The sequence below is a fragment of the Phoxinus phoxinus genome (genome assembly GCF_949152265.1).
Source record: "Phoxinus phoxinus genome assembly, chromosome: 10".
In the NCBI taxonomy this organism is placed as follows: Eukaryota; Metazoa; Chordata; class Actinopteri; order Cypriniformes; family Leuciscidae; genus Phoxinus; species Phoxinus phoxinus.
The window spans coordinates 25,771,508-25,798,550 of NC_136885.1; the positions used below are offsets into that span (position 1 = coordinate 25,771,508).

Consider the following 27,043-nt stretch of genomic DNA (forward strand, 5'->3'; position numbering starts at 1 on the left):
GCCTCAAGTGCTTTCAACAGTTTAGTACATAAGCATCAACTCTGATATTCCATAATCTAACAGAGTATACATTTCTGCTGGTTATTGCATAGAGTCACAGACAGTTTGCTGTCAGTTCTATTGTTTTCCCTCCACGTCTGTAGCCATGAAGAAATTTTGGTAAATGTTTAGATGCATTCGTCTGTGGAACAGAAAAATAAGCATTTTCACAGTGAGGAGCGAGCAGTGGCTGTCAGGATAATAAATAAAAACTACACAATATATGCTTCCACAATCCAAGCCTTCTACATTCAAATAATATGCGCAAGGAATAGGCTAAAATAGAAATAATTAAACTCTAGAACTATCCTTTTAATCTCTATAGCACGCACTTAGAGCACATCTCTGCCACCCAATGGATGAGCCAGACAAAGAGACGTGCTTCTATAAGAATTTAAGGTTAAATATGTGGCAATTTTATATACGTTTATTTAATTTTTACTTTAAAGTGCAGTTACACAAGGAAATGTATGCAGATGAATAAACTATTCAAATAAAAGTTATTTACAAATATGAGCATCCAATAAACCCACAGAAGATAATCTAAGGTATTAAACTAGACATTAAAAAGTGACTTCTTGCTCTAATAAATCTGCATTAAACAAGTAGTTTGTTTTAATAAAGTAATCATAGGTTTGTTTCTGTAAAGATTCATTTTTATTAATTGTGCACAGGGCCAGCAATGCATGGATACAATAATGGTTTCATTTAGGAAATCAGGAAAACAGTTTTAACACCGCAAAGTACAGCAATACCAAATCTGTTCTTTTTTTTTTTTGACAGAGATAAAGATTAGACCTGCTATTGTAACCGTTTATTGCTCAGACCGGAACACGGAATTTAAAATTGGGAGAAAAAAAACCGGAGTTTTCTAAAACACTTATTAAATCACTTTCTAGCTCATACATGCAGACAATCATTCACGACAGGCAGTCTCCAGGAGGCACACTAAAGATCTTGGTTAAAAAAAGAATTAAGAAAATAAAGCAAAGAAGAAACAAAAGTCCATAAAAAAAGGTCTCTGATCATCTACCGGACCATATCCAGTGAATGTTTGGGCTCCCCATAAAGCGGGATAAAAGGTTTAATCAGATGATACTCATCCTACCCTCTTCACAACCTACCACCTCCCTCATTAGCTGGCTTAGCTCAGCACAGGAAGCATTACCAATCCCAGACTCCCCCAATCTTGATCAAGCTTTAGGTTACAGATACCACTGATACAGTAGATTGGCTCCGCTGTCTTTAGTCAAGGAGTTAAAGATCAGCTCTCCTGTTTGTCTTTGACCAGCAGGACCGTGTGCTGCCCTCCACTGGACACTGATAGAACTACACGGTTCTCCAGCTGCTTGCCTGTCATTTCCACTGGGCTCCATTCATCCTCCTCTTCTCCTGTACCCAGCTGCAGATTGGTACCCATTCCCCAGGAAAACACAGAGCCTGGCCAACAGATACCGGAAACACAGCTTTAAAGCAAGATCAAAACAAGCCAACTGTACATTCTGTTATTTGTTAATGTCCTAAAAAAAAAAAAAACTGCTGTGAAGGGGTGCAATTAATGTAATCAGTGGTTGAGGATACATTTGTGAACAATACACATACTGCGTCATTTGCTGCTTTTGCCTTTTAAAAATACAGGGACAAAACAATGCAAAAAAAATGCTACAACGGTATCAAACTATAAATACACTGATCAGTTTTGATTAGACATGTAAAACCAAATATTTTGCAATCAAATTTATAATTTTATTTAATTATCTGCCATAAAAGCACACTACCGTTCTGTTCAAAAGTTGGGAGTCAGTAAAGTTTTGTTTGTTGTTGAAAAAATTAACACTTATTCAGCAAGGATGCATTAATGCCATGTCCACACTAATACGTTTTCGTTTGAAAACGCATATTTTTCTCTCCGGTTTGGCCTTCCGTCCACATTGATACAGCGTTTTATGAATGAAAACAAAGCTTTTTGAAAACACTGTTTTCGTGCTGTAGTGTGGACTGCGAAAACGGAGGTATTTAAAAACTATGACGCAAGTTTAGTCATGTGACTCATATTGTACCAACAGATATTCATGTTTGTACCGGTATTGTGCCTATTATGTGCTATTCACTTTAACACTGTTGCTAAAATGTGTTATTTTGCACACTCTTCATATCCCAGTCCTGCAAAGGTGACAGAATTCTCACAATTGCTGTCCTGCGGCAAAAAATGAGCAGTTGCGTTTTAGACCAAACATATGGTGACTGAGTGTGACCTGGACGCACGCATCAGTGAATGGGGAGATTTTTGCTAAATAAAGCTATCCTGTCAGAAAAATTGCACGATAACTATTTTTCTGTCTGTATCATCTAAAAGTGAGCTTTTACGCATGTGCAGGAAGGAGAATTTTGCGTTTTCAGGCGTTTTTTAAAGTTTCTCATCCACACTGAGCCGTCGGAACACTAGTGTGGACAGCGTTTTTAAATGAAAACGCCGTTTTTAAATGAAAACACCGTTTTTAAATGTATCCGGATTAATGTAGACTAAGTGATTTAAAGTGACAGACATTTAATGTTACATGTACTATTCTCGTTTGAACTTTCCATTCAAAGAATCCTGAATAAAAATACATCACCGTTTCCACAAAAAACATTAAGCAGCTGTTTTCAACATTAACAAGAAATCGAGATATTAGAAGGATACATGAAGGATCATGTGACACTGGAGTAATGGTGCTCAATTTGCTTACCCTTAACAGGAATAGGGTAAATTTTTAAATATAACAGTCTAAGTTTAAATTGCAATAATTTCATGCAATATTACTGCCTTTTTTTTGGTAAACAAAGTTTCTACGCAATACTTTTGCAAGATAATCTACCATCTCGTTTTATTCCGGCCATCACCATGTCCTTAGGGGCTCCGTAGTTTACTATATTTTCGATCAAATAATTGCAGTCTTGATGAACATGGGAGATTTTTTAGGTTCTCTATGTGTATGTGTATTTATACCAAATTTGCTTGTGGTCTGAAAACATTTACAATGCATATCAAGTTTTGTATAACAACTTGTAGAAGCAAAAAGTATTTAGAATTGGTCTAAATGAACCTGAAGCCAAAAAGGTCTATTTAGGATTATTTGAAGGGGTTGGAGAGCATCTAAACTATTCTCACCTTGTTTGGTTACAGCGAAGCTCACAGAGGCACCACAGGCAATGACCTGAGCATCAGTGATCCCAGTGACAGGTGTGGGCTCACTCTTCTCTTCAGCATCCTTCCCCAGGCCCAGACGGCCATACTCCGCCCGACCAAGACTGTACACTTGTCCTGTGGATGAAGTCAGCAGTTGAACATCATCAGATGCACTCGTGGGACACATGATTAAGTGCCAGCGCAACAAATTTTCATACAAGTATTACAAATGAGATTTATGGATGACTTGCCTTCTGAATTCAGGCACACTGTGTGATGCTGCCCGCCAGAGAAACCCACCCAGGAGGTGGTGGAGTTCTTGAAAGAACCGAGTTTCAAAGGAACAAAGCAGGTGTCTGTGCTTTGGGTGCCTGTAATAAAATAAATAAAAACTCTAAAAAGACTGCAAAAGACAGACCATTTGTGACCCTGGACCATAAAACAATTTTGTTAACATTAAACGTAATTTTTTTTAAAAATTGAGATGTATACACCATAGCTTTCCATTGTTTTATATATATTCACGGTAAGAAATTTACTAAATATCTTAATGGAACATGCTACTTAATATTCTAATGATTTTTGTCATAAAAGAAAAAAAAAAAAAAGATAATTTTGAGCCATACAATGTATTGTTGGCTGTTGCCACAAATATACCCGTGCGACTTGTGACCCTGGATCACAAAACCAGTCACATTTCCTCTTCAGGACTGATTGAGCTAAGAATCTTACCAAGCTGGTGGTAATTGGACAGGCCAAATCCATAGACGTGCCCCTCTTTAGACACAGCAAAGGTGAAGTACGCTCCGCAAAAGACATCCGTGAAGACTACCTTCCCCCGCGGCTTAATGATAACCATCTGCGGCTCCAGCAGTCTCACTGACACAGAAAGAAGAAAAATTATATGAACACTGTAGAAGACAGAACTTAAGGTGCTAACTGGAAAAGGATAAGACCACTGAATTATTTATTCTACTACCATTCAAACATGTGGGGTCAACTTTTTTTCCAAGAAGTTAACACTATCAAGGATGTGAATTGCTGAATTGATCAAAAGACATTAATTGTCTTAATAGTGTTATAGTGTACTTGTAATAGTGTTACAAAATATTTAATTTCAAATGCTGTTCTTTTGAACTTTCAAAGAAAGTTTGAACTTTCATCTTTGAATCAAAGAAACCAGAAAAAAAAGTCTCAGTCTCCACAAAAATATTAAGCAGCACAACTTTTTTCAACATTAAGATAGTTCTAGAGTACCAAACTGTTATTGTCAATTGTAATATTTCATAACAAGATTGTTTCTACTGTAATTTTTCAAATGAATGCAGGCTTGGGAAGTGAGAAAAAAAGGTTTAAAAACCATTCCCAAATTTTGGGGTCAGTAAGATTGTTTTATAGCATATTTGAAAAACCATCAACATATTCAGAAAATAAGCCAAAATTGCAAATAAAATTATTAAGGGCTGGAACTAGAGATGTGACGGTGATAATATTCTCCCACCGGTTAATCGACTTGACAACACCGGTAATATTGGTTTCATCGGAGAGGAGGGACGATGTAAAAAAATAAAATCTAAATATGAATAAAACGAAATAAATTTAAACAACACTCCAGGTCTCCGCACCAGTCACGTAACTGAAAACAATGAAAGCCGTGTGACCGGCCAACCGGTTAAAAAAGAAAGAAAAATACATTACAGAAATTATTCCCTCTGATTTCTGTTTCATTAATAAAGTTTGACTACTCGCAGCAGTCTCGCATGTGCCTTAGAGCTTGTGTGAATTGCACGTATAAAATGAAGTTAACAAACAACCTCGATCCATCAACGCCACATAGGTCGCTGAATTTCACCGCACTTCATGAAGAGTTTTTCTTTTGCGTGAGGAAGCCGTTCGTCGGAGATGTGCGAGAGGCTACCGGTATAATAATCCTCCTGGTGCCAGGTCTGAGTGAGTAATTTACTCTCTTACCTTTGTTCTTTGATTAAAATTAATGACACTAAGACCAGCCGCTGCTGACAGAGGCGCGATCTGACACGCGTCCCATTTTCTCACAAATCTCTACGTTCATTTAAGACTGCTCTTATAAGGACACTCGACCAAACTGACATTTTGGCATAATTTGTGTGTGTTATGGTTTGTTCAAGCCCAAAAGAGAACTTGAAACTGACGCACGCGCATCTTTTCTGTGGGTCGCGTGTGTGTGTGTAATAAGCAGGTTCCTACCTGGAACTAACAATTATTCTTTCAATTTATTCCCAAATAGCTGATTAATCCTTTGGTTAATTTACCAATAAATAACCGTAACTAAGTTATGTCGGAACTTTTACCTAATGATACCATTTATGACAAGATAAGGTTTGTGTAGGCCTAATTAGGAATGGGGTTTACTACGGCTGCGTTTAGTCACTTTTTGGGATATACAGTAGCAGTTGCTTAAGTGTGAATCCAGAAATATTAGTTTAATTCATTGTTCATTCAGCTGTATGATGAAACAGCTGAAGTCACAACCTGAAATCTAACCATAGCGGTGTCCATAAAACTGTTTACAACGATTGACTGCTCGTTATTAAATAAATGAGCCCATTTGAGGGGCGAGTTCATCCATTAGATATTTTAAATAATCAACAACAGCGTTAAGTGCTTTGTAACCGGTTGTAGAGAGTATGTTTGAGCCACGAGGCTGCACTGCAGTTCATGTATAACTGAATGCTATATGAACGCAGCCGTATTAAGCACACAACATGGGACTGACAACCGTCCTGAATAGAAGTTGTGAAGCTGTGGTAGGCCTATGGCATTTCAGTTTTACAGAATGTGCAGGGCACCATTTTACATGGTCTCCGTTTAAATTCAAACACTTTAGATCGGGCTCAATATTTTTGTAATAAAGGTTGCGAGTCTGAGCTGCCATCATTGGGGATGACCATAAACAGCGCAACAAATAGACTAATTTACGTAATCTGTTGTGTTGACATCATTCCAGCCCTAAAATGATTCATTCACATTTCAGTAGCGACAATTCGATCAACATGGAGATACATACTCAACCCCTTCCTGCCTCCGCGATTAGCAAAGTGCTCAGCCACACGGCCAAGCTGGCCTTGTTCTCCACATCCTGAGGTGTACAGCTCTCCACTCCCAGTCAGCATCACCAAATGGTCATTGCCTTTGGAACGAATTAAAAACTTCATAAGAAAGATTTCACAGAGAGTGACTACTAAAGTCAAAGCTTGAATTCCTATGACCGACCTGAGACTATTTTAACCAGAGGCTTTTCTATAGGAACTTTGACGGGCAATGTGCATTTTTTCATGGGTTCCAGGAGTCCAATGACCCCATTATTGTCCTGCAACAGAAAGGAGAGGTCAATCAAAACTGGTACAACATTTCTGCTTCGTAACAGTATACAAAAGGGCTATACTCACTCTAAAAGAGCCCCAGACATAGACCGCTCCCTGATCCGTGAGGGCAGCGGTGTGACTGTCTCCCGCCGAAACCTGCACAACTTTTTCCCCAAGGTCAACCTTAGCTGGCACCATCTCTGAGCCCTCCTCGGATGTGTCACGACCCAGAGCACCCTCATCATTACAGCCAAATGTATAAATCTACACAGGAATCAGACAAGGACATCAGAAAAAACATAAAATAACTTTGTGCTGACTTCAAAAGCCAACAATACTGTTCAAAGTCTGCGATTAATGATTTGTTTGCTCAGCTTACATTTCCAGTGTCGCTGAGGCAGACTGTGTGCATGCCTCCAGCCACAGCCTGCACGATACCCTCAGGAAGAGTCACCAGAGCTGGTTTCTTTCTCTCCAGCACATCCTCCCCCAGGCCAAGCTGCCCAACATCACCCTGTCCGAGAACAAGCACCTGGCCCTTCTCCTGGCCATGACTACTGTGAGAGACTGCAAACATTCACAGAAAAAGAATGCATGAGTTTTCAGGCCTGGATATTACAGAAAAACAACTTCTGCAGTTTTGTTCTTATTCGATTCCATTTCCGATATGTGCTGTAAAGCGCTAGACCAATCACAACAGACTGGGCCATCTGACCAATCAGACGAAGGAGTTTAGATAGACAGAATATTTAATCAAACCGTTTCAGACACTGCGAAAAAAGAGGTTATGCTGCAATATGCATATAAGAATTTATATATTTTTTTTACCTTGGATACATGCAACCTTATTTAGGAGACCTCCCAGCAAAATTAAGAATGTTTAAATGGCACAATAGGGCACTTTCAATCTGACAAGAAAATAGAGACAGGACGGCTTACCTTTATGTTTTTTCACAACTGTTGAGTTCTCGGATGCTGCAATCGTTTGTCTCTTTACAGCTTTTTTTGCAGGCATGGTGACTCCAAATTATTGACAAAAATCTAAAACTGTGAATAAAGTGTTAAAATTAAAATGTTAAATAAGTAACTTCATCAAGGCCAAACTAAACAGCATTTGAGGCCTACACGTAAAACAGGCCAGGACTGCTATTAACTCAAGAACACTAGTTTCACTTTTTACTATATTAAGTAACTGTTACTTCAAACTCCTAAGAAACAAAAACTTTCCAGGATCTGCACTACTGTACAGGGTCACATTATACTGGCTACACATTGTCTGCGTCTCTAAACCTAAAAGGCAGTATACTTAGACAGCATATTAAAGCACAATGTGCGACAATTTGGTCTCATAGGTGCAAACAGCTTTTTTGTGTGTGCATCATAACAGCTCAAAATAAAAGGCAACTTAGTAGGTTTTGATACCGCCACTTTTTTTCTGGCGCTGACTTCACAGACTATGACTGACAGCAGCAAATGTTTGATGGCGGTTTATCGGTCAAACATGGCACTGGAAAGGACAGATGATTGTCTTAATCTTTCAGCTTTTATACACAACTTAGATGCAGGAAATGAATTGAAACATGGCGGAATAAGACCCGAGTTCAGTTTAAAGTCATTAAGGAACAACCCGCTAAAAGTTTAAACAGATCAAGCCTTATAAGCGACACCCTGAAGAGTCTAACAGTTACACGGTTCAGCCATGTAACATTTAATTTGACGACAAGTAATTGAATAACTTACATCGCAGCAAGTATTCAACTTCAAATGAGATTAAGAGCAATGAATGAATTAAACAGGCTCAATAGTGCTTGTTCGGTAACAGATATTTCACAAGCACATTGCATAAAATGTACCTTGCCTATGAAAGGAATTTTTATTATCTTACCGTCGGTAAGCAGCTGAGATGATAACCTACAATTATGAACAATAATTGGCCAGGTTCAATGCTTTTGCTGGCTCGAGGAGGTTTGTGAACACAAGTAACTCCTTGAGAGAGTGTAACGCACGCGTGTCTCACTCCTGCCCTGCTTCATGTATTTCACTGGAATCGCGCTAATAAACAAATGCGCAAGCGCCGCCTATTGGAAAGGCGGGGAGTTTTTTTTACACTATCTTTCACCAAGTGATAGTTTAAAGGTGTCCCAATAGCAGCATTTATTAAAACTATTTTAAATATTTTTACATTTTAAAATATAAAAAAAATATATATCGCAACTGAGAATAAGAATAGCTGCAGGTATATACACCAAAAAAAAAAAAAAAAAAAAAAAAAAAAAATATATATATATATATATAAATCAAATCCAAAAGAACATTTCTACTTATGTGCTGGGCTTTTTTAAAATCAATGCAAAAGGTTTGTAAAGAGAATTATCATTATTATGTTACCTTTATATTATGATTAATTATATCATATTATGGTACATTTTTTATTTATATTTTCAGTTTTCGTTTTTATTTTAGTAATTGTGTGTTTTAATTTAATATTTAATATTTCTAATTAGCCTTAATTTATTTACAGTTTTAGTAATTTTACTTATTTTATTTTAGTTATTTGACAAGGGAAAAAGGTTTTCGTCTAATTTTTATATTTTATTTGATATAAACTTAATTTCAATAAAAAATTAAAACCATTTTTAATACTGAAGTTTAAGTTAACAATTACACTACTGGGTAAGACATCTGAAAGTGACTACAGATGTAAAAATTACCATATACATTGTGACGTAAATGCAGAAATTAGGAAAATTGCTGCAATTATTTATCACAACTTAAAATCCAACATTGTTTTAACTTTGAAAAGTAAGTGTTCATGCTTGACTTAAAATATTAAGTTTAGTTAACTTTAGTTTAGTTGGATATTGAAGTTATCTCAACAAATTTTAAGTTGTTATAACTAATCGCAGCCACATTTTTTACAGTGTTGGCACCAACAGTGCTCTCTAAAACATCATAGCACCTTTGATATTATTTGCTAATTGTGGCTCATTTTTATCTTCTTTGCAATGTATTAAAACACATAGTGAATTTATTTTCGCAACTGCAATTTTGCTACTGTGATTTCTCATATTTACAATGTAATATCTCATTTGGACATTACTGTACATCTCAAAACTGTGAAAAAAGGGGCCAGCAAAGACTGCAATCTGTCTTTTGATTAACATCTTTATTTCGGAAATTCAGGACCCCAGAAGAACAGTGGCACAGATTATGTGGCTTTAAATTATAAAATGTGAATCATTACCTATTAGATTCTGTGCATAAAAAAATCATACACTCAATATTTTATAAGAATGCATTTGCAATTAAGAAAAAAAAAAAAAAAACCCAACACAAACATTATTGGTAAGCATTTTAATTTAGATTTAGTGTTTACATCTAAACAGCAAATTTACTGTCAGTTTCACATATAATTAAAAAGCAAGAATATACAACGCTACATTACAATGGAACATTCTGCTCCCAATCTTGTAGTGCTGAATAATACACTAATAATTTTGTGCTTAAAAAAATAGTAACCTATATGAGTTTCAATATATTTAAAATATTTTTCAAAATAAAAGGAAGACAAGATATACACAAACAGTCAGGTTCATCTACAGAATAGATCTGTACAGCAGAACAATTCCTATAATCCTACTGGCCAAAAACAACATAAATGACAAAATAATTGCAAAAAATGAAGAAGAGTTCCTGCCGCGATAACCTCCCTGTCAACAGTACTTTACAAAGACTTCATTTAGAGCTATATCAGTGCGTGCCCAGACTAAATTCATTCACCTTTTAAATGGGTAATAAATAATCAAGAAATCCTTTTTATTTAGAAATAAAATATTTTGTAAACATAATTTGGACACTTCTTAAAACTGAAATAGCTGGACTTCACTTTTACAGAAGGTGATACGATTAATAAAATAAAAAAGATTGTAAAAGATAATAGATCACAGTTTCGCTGTAGATCAATAGTGAGATATGAAACGCTTACATTCTATCTAAAATCTTCCTCTATTCTTCTCTATGACTTCTCAAACTGTGAAGACCACAAAGTAGGGGAAAACTGTAACCCTGTCTTGAATAAAGAGGGCCAAAGCCAAAGTTATGAAATAAAAAATATCTTGAGCCTTAAAGTATCTAAGTTAAAACGTTCCAAACTAAGAAAAATTACAGCAGCCTATACAAACATACACAAAATACACAATTAATGTCCAGGCTCAGGCCTTATTCTTGCAGTTCTTCTGTCTGCCCCGCTATTTGTCAGTAACTAACACTTACTGTAGTATTACTGTATTTATTATTGTCACATCATTATTATTACTATTATGTTTAACTTTGTTACACTTCCCTGAAAGGAAATAAAGTTTATCATATGAAGTAAAAGCAGAAAAAAAGGCCATTTAGAGAGTAGAGAGAGGAAAATAAGTAACATCCTCTAATAAGTCCTTCATCGCCTCTCTGTCTTGGCACGTGGGTCCCCTAAAGTCCAGGAGAAATACTGCATCTGTCCCCCAGAGGTCACCCGTCCCACACATCAGTGGGTGGACAACTGAGAAACGGTCCTGTTTTATTTGTGATTCGATTCGTTTCCGAATGCTCCAGGTGACCCTGTGCATTTGAAGTAGTACATTCATAATAAAAGCAGTCTGAGAGGTTCTCTGACACCCGGAGGCTCCTCACCAGAAAAAAACAGCCATTTCATCCCAATATCCACCGGCTTCATTTCAAGTGCTTAATTTTCCAGTTAAAGACGCAGCTAAGGACGATGGAATCTGGAAACGACACAAATCCACATAAAAATGCAAATAAACGGTTTGATGCTTTGCAGTTCTCTGTATTTTTATGTTGCAAGTAACAATACACTTACCTTGTGTAAATTCTGCTTTCCTCATGCACTTCCATCTCAGAGCTCTTAAACTCGTTGAGCTCTTTCCGAATAGCAGCCTAAACAAACAGGTTAAGAGTTGGTCAGTGTTGGTGGTAACATTACAAGTAACATGAGTTATGTAGTCTGATTACTTTTTTCCAAGTAACTAATGAATGTACTACTTTTAAATGTATAACAAAATTTCACTGAGTTACTTTTTCAAATGAGTAACACAAGTTTGTTGCTTTGTTTTCCCATTTATTAACTGACAGGACTCCCGTCCCCATGTTGAGCAAAATCGTGAGTAAGTGCATGTGTTGTGTGCGCTGTGTAAACATGATGGTTATTGTAGTTCTAGACTAAATGTGAGCACGCATTTACATTTCACTTGCACAAAAACAGATTCAGTATTCCTCAAAATGAATAAAACAGTGAAATGCAAACCTGCAATAATTACATATGTTAAATTACACAAATACACCATGCATTTAATCTCACTTTATTAACCAATGTCTTTTCTGCAGACCTTTGATTATCCAATTTAAGGAAGGAATTAAAATTTTAAGCTAAAATGACTTTAGTTAAACATCACATTTGTGTTTCCTTTTTTTGTTTTTATAGCTTGAGAGTGTTAAACTATGGCTACATACTTCCCTACTATAAAGTAGGAGAAAAACAGTATCTGGCAAAAGTGGTATGTCCGAATTCACAGTACTCATAAAAGAGCAGACAAAAGTACCCAGATGACCTACCACTTTCGGGGAGATTCTGAAGTTTGCATTTGATGGACACTTTACTATCCCATGAGGCCACAGGAGAGGATTTTTGAACGGCGGTGAAGCAACACAACTAAAACTGGTAGGTCACGTGACAATGACAGCATGGCGAATGTAGTACATCCAGATTACAATCAAACTATACTAATTCATACTATATAGAACATACTTTTTAAGCAATTGTGAAGCAATTGCTTTTTCAAAATAAGTACCTACTCAAGAGAGTATGCAATTTCAGACTCAGCCTATCTTTTCCTGCATCCTATTAATATGCAAATCAGAATGGCAGCACAGCAAAAGGTTTGTTTGAGCTGCGCCCTCTATTGTACAGACAAGAATTTACATTTCCTTCAACCTGAGGCTTATTCATTTAACTTTGTGTAAAAGGGCTTTTACAGCTGCCAAAATATAACTTTTTTGTAATAAAAAAATAATAATAAAAAAACCCGAGCCCAGCCCAGATAAGAAACAGTAACACAAAAATAACACGACACATTACTTTCCACAAAAAGTAACCAAGTAACGCAATTAGTTGCTTTTTTAAGGGAGTAATGCAATACTGTTACGCACTATTTTTAAAAGTAACTTTCCCCAACACTGGAGTCGGTTGATTATGTGTAGAGGAGATATAGACCAATAAGTGAGAAATTCAAAAGAAAGCAGTGTCTTTTAAGGCTGTTTACACGTGGACGGCTTTTTTCATAAACGGACATTTCACCCCTCTCCGTTTTCAAAAATAACATCGTGCACACCTGTCAGTTTTCAGAAAAGTGTTCGTTACACAAACCCGTGTATATGCCGTCTAGAGCCATGGACAAGCCATGGCAAACCTGCAGTGTAACGAGAAGCTCAAGCCCACGTTGGCAAATCAGAATCCCAAAAATAGTCACATACTGTGACGTCGGCTGCCTAAAACTCTATTTTTCTCAGTTTACATGCAAACTAAAGTTTTCCAAAATCTCCACTCTGGCTGGAGTTTTTAGAAAGAATCGTTTTCAGAGGAGAATTCTCCGTTTGCGTGTAAACGAAGGGCACAAACGAAGGGAAATGTCTCAATTTTTCAAAATAACCATGTACGTGTAAACGGGGCCTAAGACTATTTATAATCTCCACTACTCAAGTCAAATGATATGGCTCTTTATATATCTTTATATAAACACAAATGTGTGTGTGGTTTGCATAAGTAAGTTATGCAGTAGTAAATGAGATGCTTTCGTTTTGTACTGTAGTCGTACCTTGTCTGCGGGGGTGAGTTTGGTCCATGGCTTGTCAGCACGGCGGTCATAGTCCTGAGCGCATGTGACCTCCACATACTCGTGGAAACGTAATATTTTTCGAGCCTGTAGTTCGGCCACAGTCGGTCGTTCACTCAACTAAAAAAAGAAAAACAGACAAATGCATGTCACAAATGCGGTTGAATGTTTGATTGAAATTCCTTTAAGCAAGATAACTTTCAATGCTTGCTAAAATCAACCTTAAAATTATATTCCAGGTCAATTTCAATGCAAGCAAACCGAATCGCACCTTTCTGGTGAGTCTGCGCTTGATCTCCCTGACCTCTGCTTGTCTGTCTGCTTGGTTTTTTGCTGGAAAGAAGAGACACCATCAACACCAATTAGGCTGAATCAAATTAGATATCATAGAAAAATGATGTGAAGTACTGAAAACTGCAAACACATAAACGACAGACAACTATTAAAGTACAAAATAAAAGTAGGCAGCAAAGTATTTTAAATCTATGAGAGAAACACAAGCAAAGACTTCACTCTATTGAGCAGAAATATCTGTAATATCTTATGAACCAATAGAGACGGAGAGTGAAATATATGTGGGTCAGTGTCAAACCTTCAGTGAACACTTAGGGAATAAATGAACAGGAATAAATGAGTAACTAATGAAACGAGAAAAAAAAGGACAGAACGGAAGCAGGAAAATAAATCACAATACAATAACTGGAGTGAGTGAGTATAAAGAGGCAATTTACGCTGGAGAATGTTTCTCTGTTCCAACTCCTCAGCAGTAGGTCTCTGGCTCAATCGTCTACAGAAACAACAACCTCATATTATTCATATGGTCTCTTTATTTTGCACAATATTATAAACAACAATTGAATATATATGAATATTTATTTTAATTATGTTGAAATATAATTTAAAATGTAATGTTTAAATATATATTTTAAATATTACATTTAATTTAATAGGCACAATATTGTTCTGTTTATTATAAGCACAAGCTGCAGTTTTGTCATCTGTCACTTTAAATGCTTGAGCTCTTTAAAGCAGGATGGATTCTTATTGGCTGTCATTTCTATCAATCATCAGCTGGACAAAATTGTTGTGAAAGTGATTCCAACGATATTATTAATATGTGCCGTTACTGTTTATAGTTGTGGTGTGGGCTCTGCTATTCTTTTACATTTAGAACGTTTTATAAAACTTTATCATTATAGTTAGTTCTTGGTGGGAATAGGCCTTAACTTCTTGTTTCTTCTTACATGGAGTATCAGTCTATGACTGATTCACAGCTGTGTTGATATTCCGTACAACAGTATTTCAGTGTAATCTGTATTTGTGTGGGTGTGTGGCTGAGAGGGCTATTACCGTGTGAGTGCAGAACCAATCTGTGTGCGGATGGCCTCCCACTGCTCCTTGCTCTGCCACGACAGACTGGTGTGCTCCACTTTGGCCTGCCTCTCAGGAGCCTGCCTGTCTGGGGCACAGGGCCGACTGCTCAGCTTCAGCGCCAATGTGTCCTTCCTTTTCACCCTGCTGGCCAGAGCACCTGCAGCAAGCAAACACACACACACATGCAGTCAGAAGTTCTGGCTCTCTTCTATATGGACAGATGTCTGAAAATACAAGCTTACTAAAAAAAAGATGTGGAATTAATAGAGACAGCAGAAGGCCCATTCTAAAAACACAGACACAAATGTATTGTGTAAAATGTACAACTCAACTTGTAAATTGTACATTTATAAATCCAGAAGACACAAAAGGACGCACACACACACACACGTAATGATGCCAAAAATTCAGCTTTGCATCACAGGAATATATAATTTTTTTAAATTGTAATAATATTTTTTATAATATTATTGTTTTTACTGTATTATATATATATATATATATATATATATATATATATATATATATATACACACACACACACACACACACATTATATATATATATATATATATATATATATATATACACACACACACACACACACATTATTATATATATATATATATATATATATATATATATATATATATACATACTTGGTGGGCAGTCATCATCCTCGTCTTCATCCGATTCATCATCCTTGTACAGCACGGGTCCGTCTGAATCGCTGTCATCCGGCTGCTGATCTTCCTCATCTTCCTCCTCCTCGCTGCTGTTGTTTCCTTCAGGGATGACGCTGATGCTCAGGTCCCCCACCAGACACCTGCGGCTACGAGGCTCAAGTTCTGGCTGGGAGTGAGGGGATGCGAGATGATCAGGTGGATGATCCTCATCATCATCATCCTCTTCCTCCTCCTCTTCATCAGAGTAGTCATCCTCATCCCTGAGCAAATAAAAATCCATTTCATATTGGACCCATATGCATATTACTGTACTGTATTTGCAACTTTTTACTGTCAGGAACATCCGAGAGAGAATACAAATTACTTTAGAGAAAAAGAGACTGCAAGATGGATTGAACCAGCCTTTCTTAAACGAGCGCCAAGGCTCAATGGGTGAATGTGATTTCACCAAGCACAACATGTTCCTGAATCAAAATCTTTGTTGATCATGGACCAACAACATTCCAATCAACCAATCAGATTTGAGGGACAAGTTTAAGGTTTATGTAAAGTTTAGGCTTACAACCAGCGTATGGAGCTTCTAAATGTTATTAACATAGCATTTTCCTCTGATTTTAGGGAAAACTTACGGGTAGGGTTAGGTTTAGGGGTAGTGATAGAGCTAGGACTACATTTTCAGACAGGAATGTTGTTACAGGATCAACAAAATACGCTCAAAATAAGACTTGGCAAAATCATGGTGACTGGCTCAATGTCTATGGAGGTTTTTTTTTTTTTCATGTCAAGCATCAGTAAGGGCATGAAGAGGAAGGGTAGAAAATTACTACTGCTATTTTAAAAGTGTTGAAACTGAAGTAGTGACAGAACTTTTTGTGGCATACATTCAATTGTAATAAATTATCGTAAAAAAAAAAAATGTATGGGGGCGGTAACTTGGTTCTATCAATCAATTGAATTTTTGATTGGAATTTGATTCATGAAAGCTGGATTTGAAAAATAACTTGCAGTATCCTTTCATAATTACAGTAAATTGTGGAAGGATGGGGTTTAAGTGCACTTAATGATTGGAAAAATCCAGCATGCAACATCAGAGAGAAGTCTGTCATTGCCCTGGAAGATTGATTTATGAGACTTTGATTAAACGTCACTAGATCCAAAAAATGTATATCATGTTTTATTTATTTAATAATTCTACATACAGATATATATATATATATATATTTATATTTATATTTTTGATGGACAGCTCTAATCGAAACTAAAGAAAGTGCCCAGATTACACTCACAGTTTGAGAGGCTGGATGGTGACTGGCAGTGGGCGACCACCTTGGTACTCCGGCGGCGTCTCAAACAGCAGTGAGTGGGCACGCTGGGAGCCATCTGGATGTGGGTGGGTGGGTCCTGGGCTACTGAGCGCCCTCTGGATCATGATGTGTAAGGGAACGGGTGCTTGACGGGCAGGTGGATCCTCCGGTGGGCTGGGAGGGTCAAAGTGGACAGGAAGTGGCTGGGGCAGGGGGTAGGGGTAGGAGTGTTGGTGTAGGAGGTGATGTGTGTGGGCCCGTGGAGGGGAGGGGGGGATGTGTGTGGGGAGAGGTGGGGATGGGGGAGGTGGGGGCAGCTGGTAGCCCCCAGGGATGTTGGCCCTCATGTCCTCAGACAGAATGGAGGGAAGGGAGGATATGGTCAGAGGAGAGTCTTCTAGATTGCGCTTGGTGACAGGCGTGGTTCTCTTCGGGGGCATGGGGGGTGAGGGTTTGACTAGGTTGGTGCCTCCTTGTGAGAGTTCAGCTGTAGAATATTATGCACAAAGAAACATTGTAAACATAAGTAACAGTTTTTCAAACATACTGCATTAAAGTTCAAACATCACTGTACTATTACTCAACATAATAAAAGGAACAGTTCACCTAATAATTAAAACTCTGTCACCCACCCTCATGCCATTCAAAACCCATATGACTTTCTTCCATGGAAAACAAAAGATTTTATTTTTATTTATATATAAAAAAAATAAAAAAAATCTTTTGTTTTATATATATATATATACATATATCTTGTCCATTAAATTAGTTGATCCAGTTCACAAAACCAGTCCTTGACTAGCACAAAATGATTCAGCTCACAGGAGCAGCGCTGTTATTGTTAAATCAAACTAAAATTATTAAAATAACTCAAATAAATAAAACATAAGATCAAATATAAATATTAGATGAAACAATATGTTGTCTTGGCAACCAACTAAAATAAATTTAGTTAAAGTACCACAATTACTAAAAGTAAAATAAATTATAAATTAAAGCTAAATAGAAATATAACAAAAGCACATTACAGTCTTTAAAACAAAGTACAATTAAAATAATAATAATGACCAATTAAAAACGTTAATAAATATTATAATAGTAAATAAATAATTATAAAAATAACAATTCACAGGACAACATTAAACTTAAATTTCCATCCGTTCTTAAAAAAACGTTATCGTATGACTTTAGAAGTCATATGGACTACATTTTATGATATTTTTAAAGTGCTTCCAGTACAGACACAGTACTCTTGTGTTCCACAGAAGAAATAAAATAATAGGTTTGGAATGAGATGAGGCTGAGTAAATTACAGAAATTTCCCTTTTGTTTAATACAAACTTTAAAGTTTTCACATTTCATATTAGTAGAATCAAATGACTTCCGACTCGCCAGTAACGTCACCGAAGGGACCAACTGATTCTTACAGAACACATTCTAAGCAAGCAAGTTCATGGATGAAAAGCCATGTGACAGCTAATCAATGCAATGCAAACCCATGTCACATGACTTGAATTGATGAATTACTCTACACAAAACTGCCAAAGATATGGTGCAAGTATAATGAAGTACAGTGGACAAACATTATTAATGAGAAGGAAGCATAAAGTAAGCTAAACATGCAAACTGCATGTTAAAACATTCTTTGAATTAGCCTGGCTGCCTACGAATCAAATGCTTGAATGTTAGCTCTTAAAGCTAAGCAACCCGCAGGCTTTCAGCATGTCATGATGAGGTGGACTGGATTCATTCCTCGTTCCTAATCTCACAGCTGCTTGTGGAGCAACTGTTGCCTGGAGTAGCTTATACAGAACATATGCTGGCACCTGGCATGATGGGGCATTTCCAGCAGCGGTGGCTAAGACTGCCTCAATTCAACAGGGGGTCTTCTAGCCGTTTAAACACCTGTTAATAATGTGCCAACGTGCTGCACGCATTTTGACAGCTTTAATGCCCAAAACATGCAGTTTTTCACTTGAGAATAGAAGTGAGAGAGAAAGAGTAGCAGCAAGGGGGCCGTGTTAGTCGAAATTAGCCCGTGCACGCTCAATTGGTGCGCTAAAGGCATGCTATGTTGAGGATAAGAAAGATGAGGCTAGCGCACACAGCAGTAGATGAAGGACCCAGGTTTGGCGACAGGCCTGGCCTCGACGTTTACCTGTGCGCATGCCTCCTGCCCGCCGACAGAGGTAGACAGGCAGGGACAGGTAGACGTCATGGTCACCCTCACGCTTCCAACAGGACCAGTAGAGAGGGAAATCGCTGCCGACACCCCCGTGCAGGGTGGAGGCTGGCGGGGGACAAAAACACAGTCCCCGGGCATCAAACACCACATACCTTTACAAAAGCAGGGACGACTTACTCCTTTAATTGACTGTGAACAGCACGAAGGTGAGGCTACACACAGAAGGTTTTTAAAGTCAACGTGAAATCAAAATTGACCCCATTTATTTTTTCCAAACGCATGCTCTTGGTCTTATTGTGAATGATTCATCTTTTTTAATTTTTAATTTTTTATATTAAAATCAAAATATAAAATTTAACATGCTCTTCCTCTGAAACAACTTTCCTTTCTGGTGGCATCCCTTCAGCTGAGAAAGCTATTGGATAATTACCCAATAGCCAAATAGACAGTTATATTTTTAGGCATTCAACAAACTTGCATTAAAATTTCATGTTACTTTTTTTTTTCTTATTTTAATTTTTTTCCTTGTTGAATATCCTGTTTTACTAAGAAATACATCACATTATGGAAGTAAAATGGGTTGCAAATGGCAATTCACGTTGACTTTAAATGCATATGCGAGTTAAAGAACCAGCTAAAGCCATAGATATGAACACCTAGATCAAGGTTTCTCAAACTCGGTCCTGGAGGGCCACTGTCCTGCACAGTTTAGCTCCAATCCTGATCAAACACACCTAGCTGTGAGTAGTGATTCTGAAGACATTGATTAGCTTGTTCAGGTATGTTTGTGCAGGAGCTAAACTGTGGAGGACAGTGGCCCTCCAGGACCGAGTTTGAGAAACCCTGACCTAGATGATCAAAAAAGTCACCAGCACCACTATCTTCAACATTTTGGGTTGAGCTAGCTAACAACTGCCACTACACTAAGAAAAATGCCACAGCACTGTGGAACCAGTCAAAGTAAAAGAAAACCAGCACATTTCAAAATGTTATTGCTAACCCTATCACAAATGGTCAGCAAGACCTTTGTAACTATTCTTTTAATGGAACAGAGCTTCTGTCTGTTGTCTGCGGTTCAACATCAAGATCTGGCCCATTCCAGTGCACTGTGACCCAGCACACTTATAAGCAGTAAAACAACAACATATGTGAAATGTACAGCTCTGCCTTTCAGAGGCACTGACTGACATGCTCATTGACTGGCTTCCAAATGGACAGCAGGAGGCAGTGTGGAGATTGAATGCTTGAGGCACGATGTTCAGACACTACAAACCATGAAAAGCTTGACGAATCGGCTTCCTTTTGAACTATTTTTGTTGGAGGACAAAAAAAAATTCTATATCTGTTGTTCAAAATCTGTTATACTGCTTAAATCATTCCTAATATAAAACGAAATATATTGATTACATTCAACATATAAATTTCCATAAATAGGTTCCAATATTTAATAGTTCAAGTCAAGGGCTAATAAAATCATATTCAACATCAGATATTGATATCAGCGGTTCTCATATGATTTAACAAAGAAATGCATTCAAAGAACAAATTCTCCCAAATAAGAAAAAGTTCCCATTAAATTGGAACAAACATGCCTATTGTTTTCCTGCAATAATCAGGGACAAACGACAAATCCAAGATTACAGCATAAATGAAAACATTGTCTTTAGTAATAACGGAGTATCTCGCAATCAAAGACTATTATAAAGTTGATCAGCTTAAGGGGGAGAACCCCAAAAGCAGAAATTGACTCTGCAAGCAGAGAATAGCAGAAATGTAATAAATACATGGTTGAGTTCTTATGACGAATGACATGGCACATAAGTGGATTTCATGTAATTAACACAACAAATCATGCACCACTGCATGTCACACATGCTTATAAAATATATTAAAGTAAAAATAGAAGTCTTAAAAGTTTAAAATGCTCCAACACAAACATATGAGCATCAGTGCTTTCTGTATAAGAGATGCTGTAGTGTGAGGCATGTGAGCAAATTCAGTCATTTGTTTTGAATATTAGTAGGGATATTTTAAAATCTGTCAAATTGTACAGATACAGTTACACACACAGACAGAAGTGACTAATACTGCAATCAAAAAAAAGGATTTCTTTATCAGTCTCTACCTACGTGGTTCAGGGTTGTCACTGTATCTAACAGCTGTGAAATCTATTTGAAAGTATTTTAATTTAACTGAAATTCACATTTTCATTTTAATAAGCCGTTTCAACTTCCCTCACAGAGCAGTTGATTCATTTCCTCATTTATGGCATTACACGTTTGCCTAAAACAATGACAGCACTTTTGGCCATGTAAAATAACCAAACAAATGTTTCCACTGCTGATTAGTTTGTTCCTGTTTAGCAGCACTAAGATAGTATACAAAATATAAACACTATTTTATGAATAAATAAATAGACAGTATAAATGTGAGTATTATATAACATAAAATAAAATAGTTTCTAAAATATAAATTTTAACATGTTTAAAAATGAGTAATCTGTGGTGGTTTGCAGCACAGTAAATGTTACAGTTATTCTAGTAACTGGTCATTTAATTTATAAAGGTCAAGTAATTAATTACTGTGATTGTTAAAAAATATTGGTAGGGATTATTAACATTAAAGTCTCTTAACTTTTGTAGAGACATGCCCCTATTATCCATACCCAAATCTACACCCATAGAGAAGATTATGAGGGCTTTACAATCAAAGAGCTTTCCGGAGGAAGCAAATGAATTATGACTAGTAATTTCACAGACTTTAATAGGGGTCATGTTATATCTCGCATGGCGCGTTTGTGACCACTCACCCAACATGGCAGGGTTGTTGCCACGGTTGATTGGTTTGGGTGGAGGGAGGGGGGGCTGTTTGGTGGGATGAGTTGGGACAGCGCCCATTGAGGATGGTCCTGAGGAGGTGGTGAGGTGAGCGCCACTGGAAACCTGTGTGTTGGCACCAGCTGAGGAGACGTTTCGTAGAGGTTTTCCAGCTGTGCTGACAGCTGAGGAGGAGGAGGAGTTGGAGGAGGCAGAGGAAGAGGAGAAACCAGCTGCGGGGTTGTGGACAGGGGTGCGGGGCAAGCTGTCAACACCAGGTTCTGGGGCGGAGGTCATAAGCCACTTGGGGGGCATGACAGATTGTTTGGGGGGCAGAGGCTCTCGCAGTGTGTCCCTCAGAAGCTCTGAGTTAGAAACGTATTGACTGCTGTCAGATTCTGTAAGGGAAAACATGATATTTAGTTTGTGTTTCATAATAATAATACAATCTGATCTGAAGGTTTATTAAGCTAAAAACTCACAGTAGAACTGCTTTAGTGAATCGATTCAAAAGACACCATTTAAGACACTACAGAAAACATACATACATATCAAAATGCACATTGAATATCATCAGAAAGCTAAAAAAACATTTGTATAATTATTTTTATGTTAGATTGCTCTACTAAATATAAATAAAAAATTTTTTTTTATTTTCACAAAAAAAAAAAAAATCAGTCCTAGTGGAGAGACAGATCTGTCTACATGGGAATATTTGAGAACATTGGGACTAAATGTGACCCATGTTGGCAAAATGAGTCGCAATGAGTACATTTTCAAAAATGAGTTAAGTGTTATTTTCTCTATTAAAAATTACAATGTTTTTGTGATTACTCTCCAAGATAGATATTTTGAAATACTGTAATTCTATGTATATCTGGATAGTGTGGTGTCTGAGGCGTCTTTGTGCGCACTCTTTGGATCTGTCAGCTTGAGTAAGATTGTTTTGTTTACATCAGCATGAATTTGAAAATCAAATTTCATTGGTATAGACTCATGGCATCAAGAATTCGCTATGAATATGCACAAAGTTGGAATGCTGCACTTTAAAACGATACCAAACTTTAGCCAGTTGCAAAGAAGCGAGCAGAGAAAAATGGCACTCAGGAAAGGTACTCCTCTCAAAAAAAGTTCAAATAAAGATCCTTTTAGATGTTTTATTAATTTCTATTTGGAGCATTTGGATCACTAGATGACGGCTTATTGAACTAATTTTTGTGAAAACCTCGAATTCAACCAAAACCGATGCCTTGTTTTACTTGTTTTGCCTGCAGCTCGAAATTAGCCCGTGCACATACTGACTCATTTTGCCAGCATGGGTCACAAATGATAATGTTCGCTTTGATGAGGATTGAGGTGACTGTGGTTTATTAATTAGGAAAGAACAGGAGAATTCAGCTTAGCTGTACTCAGTTCCTAAATAAGAACCTTAGCTGGAGCAGAACCCATGGGAACTCAGACACTTGTCTCACTCCAGTTGGCCCAACAGAAGGTGATGCAGTGATGGCGGAAGTGTGGAGAACAAAAGAGAGGAAGGTAGAAAGGGAACTAGAGAAACGAAGAGAATTGATCCAACAAACCTTGTCTTCCCCTTCCCTCTTCGACAGACGAGTGACGAGGAAGCGTCGGCTTCCAGTCAGATTCGGGGCGAGTCCTGCGCCCATCCTCGGATGGGGCTTTCATTAGCCCAGGCCTCTTGTCCATTTCAGCGTGAGATCTTCCTCCACGTCGGATATCATCTCCCTGCCAGGCCAGATTAGATTTCCAGTCCTCCGTCCCGACAGACCAACCACTTCTCCTGCCTTCGTCCTGATTGGAGGCCCGCAGGCCCAATGCTCCGCGATGATCGCCATCGGAGGGGGCACGACCCCTGCGGTCATCATGCTGCGGCAGCCAGACAGGGTTGACTCTGAATTCAGATTCAGTGGGCGAGTGAACCTGCTCTAGCCCCAGACCTCCACCAACTCCCACAGGCAGAGTGTGACCATTCTTCACATAGTGCATCTTGTGGCCATGGGCCTCACCTGATTCTGTTAAAGAAATATAATAAAAAAATTAAAACATAACAATATGGCAAGTAACTGGATTATAAAAGGCAGGTCAACAGGTTTACTACTGCCATCATCAACATTAGGCGAGATCATCTATAGTCAGCGCAATGACATTTTGCCAAACCTTCTTCATGACACAAAAACAGATTTTCATTTTGTCTTGTTACAGATGTTATTAGCAGTGTTGCATGCAACCTAGTAAAACATGAGGAACACTACGACTTATTCTGGACTAAGATGGAATGAAGATATCAGGATGGAATCATGGAATCAGGATAGATGGTTCCAATTTGTTCAAAATATTTGACAGCTTATTTTAAAACCTCATGGAGCCTGTGATTTGTATTAATACATTTATAGTCAATAAGTTATTTGTTAAAAACGTAATTTAGCTTAATCTTTTCTGTAAAGCTCTTAAAAACACTGTTAAAGTAGCCCATATGACTTGCGCTATATTATATAACGTCTTTTGAAGACACACAATGTTTGTGTCAGAAAAAGATAGGAAAAATACTTTTCTCCTCTGTTGTGTCTCTAAAATCTCATCCACTGATGCCATGAGACGCACTGGTTTGTGTGTCTCGTGACCAACTGCAATGTGCAAAAAGTGAGTATATGCATATTCAAATCGCACAAATTAGATTTAAGAGCTATAGGGGAAATTCACGTGAATAACACAATACATTTGTCTGTATTGTATGACTTAACACTTAGAATATAGTACAAAAGACGTATGGACTTCTGTTATGGTGCTTTTATTGTACTTTTTGGAGTTTAACAGCCCCAGGACACCATTCACTTCCTAACATCTATGTTCCATGGAGGAAAGAAAGTCATCCAGGTTTTGATTTCATTACTTTAATTAAAATGTGTGTCTTATGTTATTTGTATTATGTAGTTTCCACAAGAAAAAAGGCACTTGAGGTGAGGTCATGCTTTGCGATTCATACCTTATTGCTTAATTAACAATACAAAATATACACCACACACACACACACACACACACACACACACACACACACACACACACACACACACACACACACACACACACACACACACACACACACACACACACACACACACACACACACACACACACACACACACACACACACACACACACTCTTCACCTTGTAGTACAGTATTCATTGAACAAATATTTGTTTCCCTGGAAGAAGTAGCCTTGCAAAAGGATTTGCATTAAAAAAACAAAAACAACAGGTTTGCATCAGGTTAGAGACTAATGTGGCTTGCGTCTGAAGTGCGACACAAGCGTGTAGCTACGACTAGCTCTGAAGTACAGGTTGCGTCTCCTCACACATCTCTCAAAGGTTACACAAGCAGCTTAAATAGGCCTCCAAAAGCAGCCGGTTCACAGCGCATGACTTTCAAAGCTTTTTGCTGCTGGGCACAATTTGCTCCACTTTCTTGTCTTTAGAAAAACTGCATGTCATTTCCTTCCCAAAATATGAAGAGTAAAAAAAAAAAAGTATCAAATTGAAATTTACACCCTTCATCTGACTTGAAAACTGCCGAATTTGTCTCAGCTCCCCTGACTGCTGCCACATTATGTGGGGCTGAGATGACATACAACCTCACTGAGCTGTCTGTCTTTTTCTGATGTGAAGAGAGAGACAGAACTATGATTCAGCACTGATGGATACACACATCTGTAAATGAGGGGGAAATCATTCACAATGTTTATTTTCCTTGGTTGGTATGTCCAGTTACAGTATCATCAAAAACCACAATGACAGGAATGCAAGAAATACAGCGAGACCACTCAGAAGTTCTCACTCGCAACCCCCCTGCCTGAAACACACATACACATGCACGCACGCACGCCAACCGCACGCACGCCAACCACACACACTTGTCTCTCCTACCATTGTCAGAAAGCTCCTTCAGCACTCCTTGCTCGATCAGTTCCTGTCTTGGCCTCCTCATCGACATCTTTCTTTCCAAAACTGTGTGTGTGTGGGGGGGACAAAAACACTCTACAATATAAATGCTGAACTCACAACTGCACATGGTTGTATAACCCCACGGTTTTGAACCACAGATTAGTGCATCTCCAGGAAAGTTTGAATTACTGGACATTTATTGTATGTTAAACATTTTAGTACAGTGTTGGGTCAACAAGTCCTCAAGCGAAACCAGTTACGAAATCACTGGGCAAAAGGATTTTAAAATCATCTAGTTATTGTTCAAAACATCTGAGAAAACAACATTCATATCAGCAAAGGAAAGAAAACATTCACAAACAGTAGGGTGTTATTTAAAAGAAAAAAAAAGTCAAGGAAAGGAAACGTTTTTTCCAACACAAACATGAAGAGAAAAGAACAAAGGACCTTCTGAAGTTTCCTTAAACTTCTCGCTGCTTTTCTTCTTCCTCCACTTCCAGGGTTTGAAGATCTTACCCAGGGTAGAGAACTTGCCTTTGCGCTTGGGAGGAGGGGTGCCGTCCCCTGCCGTGCCCCCTTCGCTCCCCATGGTGCTGTGCTGGTGCTCACCTTCATCATCTGGAGAAGAGACAAAGAAATAATGCCTTGACTGAGCTGTCAAACACAGTGTACTGTACATCAATGGCTACAAGAGGCGTTGGGTCAGATGCTTTATGTAACTCAAACTTTGTGTTGTGCTGAGTGTTTACGTAAGCATATTATACATAGCGTGCCACGTCAGGGTGAATTATAATATTGTGCCATCATACGAAACATGACAAACATACTGTCCCATATATGCAGCTGTGTCCTGTGCAGTAGATCCAGAGACGCTCTCATGCATGAAATACTTGACACCACAACCCTTCTCCAACCTCAATATCAAAACATACTAAACTGCTGAGCCTCCAAAGACTCAGTATTGTTTTAGACCCCAACACAGAGTGTATTCTGGCGGCTCTCGTGAGAAGACGAGCTGATCCCCATCACGAATCACAATCACATCTCAGCATGGTGAGCTGGCCAGAGGCCACTGCTTCCCCATGTTACACACTCACATTCCACTCAGATCCAGCACTGCCAAGAGACTCACAATCTCACATCTTTGCCCCATTCAAATGGGGGCTGAACGTGGCTTTGAACTTTCCGGCTGATGGGGATGGGCCTCACTGTACTCTCTTTTGTGCACAGAGGAAGCTGTGCATCCCATAAGTACAGTAAGATACAGGTCCATTTAAA

General features: G+C 38.0%; 2 protein-coding genes across 9 annotated transcripts in view; both read right to left on the reverse strand.

The window, feature by feature from the left end:
- Positions 1-446: 446 nt before the first annotated feature.
- rcc1 (regulator of chromosome condensation 1) lies at positions 447-8,631 on the reverse strand. Its single transcript, XM_079625569.1, has 10 exons — positions 8,438-8,631; positions 7,492-7,599; positions 6,932-7,119; positions 6,637-6,816; positions 6,461-6,557; positions 6,255-6,377; positions 3,941-4,087; positions 3,460-3,579; positions 3,191-3,343; positions 447-1,479 (listed from the first exon to the last, which is right to left on the reverse strand). The coding sequence occupies exons 2-10, from the start codon at positions 7,565-7,567 to the stop codon at positions 1,304-1,306; spliced, it is 1,260 nt and encodes a 419-aa protein (XP_079481695.1). The 5' UTR covers positions 7,568-7,599; positions 8,438-8,631; the 3' UTR covers positions 447-1,303.
- A 1,076-nt stretch (positions 8,632-9,707) lies between these two features.
- Positions 9,708-27,043, reverse strand: part of phactr4b (phosphatase and actin regulator 4b) — a 44,481-nt gene continuing 27,145 nt past the window's right edge. For 4 of the 8 annotated variants that reach the window (XM_079626707.1, XM_079626708.1, XM_079626709.1 and 1 more), the window contains 13 exons: positions 26,213-26,383; positions 25,748-25,828; positions 23,388-23,837; positions 21,801-22,205; positions 18,965-19,096; positions 16,789-17,293; positions 15,476-15,762; positions 14,793-14,973; positions 14,174-14,229; positions 13,714-13,775; positions 13,425-13,562; positions 11,414-11,490; positions 9,708-11,318 (listed from right to left, as the gene is read on the reverse strand). In XM_079626707.1, coding sequence (XP_079482833.1) covers positions 11,303-11,318; positions 11,414-11,490; positions 13,425-13,562; positions 13,714-13,775; positions 14,174-14,229; positions 14,793-14,973; positions 15,476-15,762; positions 16,789-17,293; positions 18,965-19,096; positions 21,801-22,205; positions 23,388-23,837; positions 25,748-25,828; positions 26,213-26,383 — 2,561 coding nt within the window. In that variant the 3' untranslated portion in view covers positions 9,708-11,302. The remainder of the gene's footprint in view (positions 11,319-11,413; positions 11,491-13,424; positions 13,563-13,713; positions 13,776-14,173; positions 14,230-14,792; positions 14,974-15,475; positions 15,763-16,788; positions 17,294-18,964; positions 19,097-21,800; positions 22,206-23,387; positions 23,838-25,747; positions 25,829-26,212; positions 26,384-27,043) is intronic. The other 4 variants (XM_079626711.1, XM_079626712.1, XM_079626713.1 and 1 more) reach the window with 1 other exon arrangement.

Excerpts from the sequence above, each read along its gene's own strand:
- rcc1 (XM_079625569.1), bottom strand. The coding sequence starts at position 7,567 with ATGCCTGCAAAAAAAGCTGTAAAGAGACAAACGATTGCAGCATCCGAG. Across the intron at positions 6,378-6,460 it reads TCTGGTTAAAATAGTCTCAG|GCAATGACCATTTGGTGATG; the intron begins GTCGGTCATAGG and ends TTCGTTCCAAAG. Across the intron at positions 3,344-3,459 it reads AGTGTGCCTGAATTCAGAAG|GACAAGTGTACAGTCTTGGT; the intron begins GCAAGTCATCCA and ends CTTCATCCACAG.